At 44.2% G+C, this 5,492-nt stretch overlaps 1 protein-coding gene across 1 annotated transcript; it reads left to right on the top strand.

Moving 5' to 3' along the window:
• The first annotated feature begins 2,977 nt into the window (after positions 1-2,977).
• Positions 2,978-4,746, top strand: her6 (hairy-related 6). The gene is made up of 4 exons (XM_020639272.3): positions 2,978-3,288; positions 3,477-3,572; positions 3,683-3,770; positions 3,889-4,746. Exons 1-4 carry the CDS (start codon positions 3,181-3,183, stop codon positions 4,428-4,430), a joined length of 834 nt encoding a protein of 277 aa, XP_020494928.1. The 5' UTR covers positions 2,978-3,180; the 3' UTR covers positions 4,431-4,746.
• The last annotated feature ends 746 nt before the right edge of the window (positions 4,747-5,492 follow it).

Raw genomic sequence — 5,492 nt, 5'->3', positions numbered from 1 at the left:
GGAAAGACTGGGAGCGGTGGAATGAGAAAAGAGGAAGAGCGAGATAAAAGTGGGGGAGGGCAGCGAGGAGGGGTGATATAAAAAAAGAGATAAAACTGGAGAGAGGATAAGATCAAGTGGAATGAAGGTTGGTGAAGGGACAGAGAAGGGGAGGGGTCACAGGTTTAAAAAAAAAAAAAGAGTGTGGGAATTTAGAGTAAGGACCAGGCTTCCCAAAAACAAAAGAAAGTAAAATGATCATGCTTGCTTGTCTATCTGTCTACTGGCCAGACATTGTCTCTAGCTTTTTCACACTTCTTGAGACATGGCAACAGGTATCACTTCAGGGACTTGGAGCAGCCAGGTGCACGCAATAACATTTCCAACTTGCAGGAGAAAAGGGAGCGACAAACCCAAAGCTCTATGACTCAGTCCACAGCCGGAGACCTCTTGCAACGTGAGCGTGAGAAAGTCGCTCAGGCGGAGCGCGTTTCAAAACTCTGTCTGCCTCACATCAATGCTTTGTTTTGGAACTCTGTCAGTGGCATTGTGCGGGGAAAATGAGTCAGGTGTGCAGCTCACAACATTGAGACATGTTAGTGATGTGTTTGACAGAGGAAGCATTGTTGAGCGTGAAGGATATTTAAGATTAGAGTTGTTTTATGCGCATGTACAGACCAGCCTCTCTACTGCCAAAAGCAAGTTTGTAATTAAATACATGACACGTGTGAGGCTTCACAGATTCTCAATGGGAAGTAGTTTGTTGATTGAGGAACTTATCAGTGATTTAAAAGTTCCAATTTCTAATTGTGTTTTGGAAATTAAACATTATCAACATGGCTTTTTAAGTGTGTGACAATAAACGGTTTGATCAGTGACATAAAAGCTCATAACTAGACTTCAGTCGTCATAACATAATTCACCCGAGTCTGCAGGCTGCTGGCGGGTGATGTCGTTTAGTTCACAGACATTATAATTTATTGCTGCATGCTCAAGTGCAGACTTAGAGAAAACCTAAAACCAACTCTGCGCCTCTTTCGTGCTAAGCCGAGGATCCGGATCCCCTGTGCTGCTGCTCCGCGGTACCTATCAAATTCACGATCTTGCGGCCAGCCGCCGGCGACGCCCCGCAGATCCAGGCGGCAAGCCGGCGAGAGGAGCGCCTTCCCCTGGTCGCCTGCGCGCCACGTGTCGCGGTCTCTGCAGCAGCTGGAGCTGTGTGCCCAGCGGAGAGCTGTGCGGGAGCTCCATACACTAAAGAAACAATGTTTTATTTGCTTTACTGACAACACCTCTACTCAAAGTGTCTTGTACTTCCGTCTGGGGAAAAAAACTTTTTGTTGTTTGTTGTTTTTTCCTAAACAATGATAACATAACCCACATTGTCAGTAACGATTTGCAAATCAACATACTCTCATCTTTTCTTTGTGGTGTATTCACTTTTAATTCGTTTTTTTTTTCTCTGTAATTACAAAACACACACATATTAGCAATAAACGTTTCACTTTAACGACTCTTCAAACTTTAAATACACTGGAGGAAATGTGTCACGTTCAAATAAACTTCAGTTTGTGCGCAGAGTCACACAACCAGAATCATACAGAACTGCTGGACGCCAATAAACCCAATGGCTATAAGTCGCAGTTATGGCCCCTATTTATTTTTCCTTTTACTGCTCGTCTGCTCTTACGTCTCTCCAGCTGCAATAAAGATAAGGAAATGAAATTATGACCTGAAATCTAAAACAGCCTTGAACGCTGTGGGGGCGACCAGGCTAGGAGGAGGAGAACAAGGAGGAGGAGGCATCGGTCTGATCGTGTGAGCTCTCCGGGCTCAGAAATATCTCTGCTCTTGCTCACATTCCGATAAGGGAGCCCGATCCAGCTCTCTCTCGGTAGGCGTGGTTTTCCCAGGCTTTTAAAACAGCAGCTGCTATTTACCTTCCCCTCTAATGTAAACCACCGCCGCCGCCACACACCCTCCCCTCTCCTCACCCTTCCAGCCTCCTCCCTGGCCCGGCGGCCCCCCGGCAGCCCAGCGGCCAAACCTCCAACCATCGCACTCATAAAACATCCTGGCACGTGCTTCACATTCACAACACCGGTAGATGGTTGAATGCCAAAATTTGAACCACAGAGTCGGGGATCTGCTGTGGTACATAACATGTAAAAGGAGTGTGATAGTTTAATTTAATTTCCACCTCTGAGGCTGAATTAACGTAACTTCAGGGACATAGATGTTGTGTTTAAGGAGGTGTGTAGTTGATCTCCTATGTGATTTTGAATAATAAAAAGTTCTTTCAGTAGCAAACACCATTACTGAAGTGACCATCTCCTGATACAAAGAGAAGACAAAACTGTTCCCTCCTTTACCCCCAAAACTCATGACTGAAACGCTGAATGCCTGGGATAATATCACTTTCCTTTGATGGTAAAAACTTTTTTTTTTTTTTTTACTCTATGCAATCATCAACTTATTTTGGACATCTTAACTTTGAAGTTAGTATTCATTAGAAGAAGAAAGTAACTTTTTACTTTTTTTACTTCAAGTTTGATTGAGGGTGTTATTATTGGATAAAAAAACATGATTATTATTATTATGTTATTATTATTATGTGCTAATGATAGAATTTATGTCGATATATTTCCCTTCATAATAGTTAAGTTTTGCTTTTGTTATCTGTTGTCTGGTAGATAAAAAGTCCTTTGCCCGCTCCCGGTGTTGGTGCCCAGTCAGCGGCTCCACTGTTAATATGTAAACGGTACGATGATTGAAGACTGAAGGCAGTTTCCCCGGCTGTGCCCTGAACCCGGGCCTCGCGCCATTGGCCGCCAGCTCAAGCGGCCAAACAACCAATGGGAGGGCGCCGACCACGAGCCGTCCTCCCTTGGGCCGCGTGTCCCTCGCCCTGATTGGTTGAAAGTTACTGTGGGAAAGAAAGTTTGGGAAGTTTCACACGAGCCGTTCGCGTGCAGTCCGAGATATAAATACAAGCCACACGCGGAGAGCCCGACAGAGAGAGTCTGCATCCGCTCCTGATAAGTGCTGCTGCTGCTCCGCATCACCCTGACGGATTTAACACACATCTCAGGATTCTTTTTTTGAGGGAGAGAGAGGACTTGAAAATATTGGTCAACCCTCGTCCTCGCATCATTGGATCGTAATTTGCTGTGTTTTTGTGGGATATTTCCGATAAAAAAGATGCCTGCCGATATGATGGAAAAAAACTCCTCCTCGCCTGTCGCTGCAACCCCGGCAAGCATGAACACAACTCCCGATAAACCCAAGACAGCCTCTGAGCACCGAAAGGTTGGTATAAAGCATTGATTGAAATATATCTACAAGGCAGAGTCATTTTAAAACAAAAAGCCTTAAGCTTTTCATTTCGGATACATTTTAGGCAAGCGACTCATCCAAAGTCAGATATTTCATTTTTACGCACGAAACAAGGGAGATCAATTTAATAATCGATATCATTTTTTTTTTTTTAACTTCAGTCATCCAAGCCAATTATGGAAAAGAGGAGAAGAGCCAGAATCAACGAAAGCCTGGGACAGCTGAAAACTCTCATCCTGGATGCGCTCAAAAAAGATGTAAGTACTCACTTAGCTCCCTGGTTATTAATAGATTTCAAAAGTATCCCTGTCAAACACTGGGAAAGTGAGTGCGTAATCTTAACCATGTGTGTTTTCCGTACCCTCAGAGCTCCAGACACTCTAAACTTGAGAAGGCGGACATCCTGGAGATGACGGTGAAACATCTGCGGAACCTTCAGAGGGCTCAGATGACCGGTAAGTTGAATTTCCCGGACTAATGTTAGTCCTGATAACAATCCTGCCTAAATACAAATGAATAAACCTGTGCATATAAACATCCTGACTTACATGTACCTTTCTGTTTTCTCTGCAGCTGCACTGAACACCGACCCCACAGTCCTGGGAAAATACCGTGCAGGTTTTAGCGAGTGCATGAACGAAGTCACCAGGTTCCTGTCCACCTGCGAGGGTGTCAACACCGAGGTTAGGACGCGGCTCCTCGGTCACTTGGCCAACTGCATGACCCAAATCAATGCTATGAACTACCCCAGCCAGCACCAGCACCAGCACCAGCTGCCATCCAGCGCCGGACCAACCCACCCCTCATTCGGCCAGCCCATGGTCCAGATCCCCAGCTCATCCCCGCAGGTCCTGCCCATGAACGCGGTGTCCTGTAAAGGGGGCTCCTCGCCGGCTAGTTTACCTTCAGACGCCACCAAAGTGTACGGCGGTTTCCAGATCGTGCCTGCCACAGACGGACAGTTTGCATTCCTCATACCCAACGCTGCATTTGCCCCAAATGGCCCGGTTATCCCCGTGTACGCCAACAACGTCAGCACGTCGGTTCCTGTACCGGCTGCGGTTTCTCCCGGAGCCCCATCAGGCAACTCAGACTCAGTGTGGAGACCCTGGTGAACAGTGGAAAAAGAACCATATAGACTTTGAAATGACACTTAAAACTTCTCTCTTTTTTAATGTTAGAAAGTTGTTTTGAAAGTTGTTTTTTTTCTTGTAAAATGGAGAGAGTATGCACTATATTTGTACAGCCAACAAGAGAGTAAAGTTCATATTGAAATGAGATCTGTATTGTGGAAGTCCGTTCACTGCATTTTATATATATATATATATGAGTTGTCTTTTTCTACTGTGTGATGCCAAAGATATGTTCAATGCTCTTATGATGTTCTTCGTTTTGGAAGACGAATAAATTTGTAAAGATATTAAAACACAATTGTTTCTGTGGGTTTGTTGGAGAGACTAAACTCTATATTCTATTACTGCGTAAAACTGCCAATATAACGTGTTTCCATCGTCCTATTTTATACGTTAACTGTGACTGCCTGCAATATCAAAGCTGATAGAGTAGTCATTCAGTGAGCTATCAGTGACTTTGCAATTCGGCTATCATATTGTTCTGTGGTCATCTTTTTTTTTTTTTTTTTTTAACTATATAACGTTTATCTCCACACATGAAATCAGCATGTGTTTGAAAATACCTTTTACACCCCCAGGTTTCTGAAACGGGACGAACACGTTTTACCTTTTTTAAGGTTTACATAAGACATAAGGACAACACACTTTATGCAACTATTATATTATGTTATTCGTTCTCAGGCATGTCACCGTTGAATATCTGCTAAAATACGTAATAATTGTGCTGTCTAATTAGTTGCATGCGTCCTGCAGCTTCATTGCATATTCTATTTAGTATTAGGTCCAGAATGCCGTTGACTTCTTGGCTAATTGGTATTCTTATATACGAAAAAGTGAGTCTTAATCTGTGTTCTCCTTGTGCTGTTGGCTGACGGTCCAGCAGCTCACGTTTCCTGCTTAAACTTTGGCGCTTTACAGGGGTCTCTCACGCCATCTAGCAGCGCAGAAGCGCATTGCAATGTGATTGGTATTGGAAAGATCAATGAGTGGGTACGTGAATGGCTGTTGTGGGTGTGTATGGAAGATGATATAGAGCACCGCCTC

Source organism: Labrus bergylta, chromosome 6 (assembly GCF_963930695.1).
Source record: "Labrus bergylta chromosome 6, fLabBer1.1, whole genome shotgun sequence".
NCBI classification, from domain to species: Eukaryota; Metazoa; Chordata; class Actinopteri; order Labriformes; family Labridae; genus Labrus; species Labrus bergylta.
The sequence above is the reverse complement of the archived record's forward strand: the minus strand, read 5'-3'. Positions and strand labels throughout refer to the sequence as shown.

Bases quoted from the DNA above. Each gene is read 5' to 3' on its own strand.
- her6 (XM_020639272.3), top strand. From the start codon at position 3,181: ATGCCTGCCGATATGATGGAAAAAAACTCCTCCTCGCCTGTCGCTGCA. The intron at 3,289-3,476 runs GTTGGTATAAAG...TTTTAACTTCAG, and splicing joins CAGCCTCTGAGCACCGAAAG to TCATCCAAGCCAATTATGGA. The intron at 3,771-3,888 runs GTAAGTTGAATT...TTTTCTCTGCAG, and splicing joins TCAGAGGGCTCAGATGACCG to CTGCACTGAACACCGACCCC.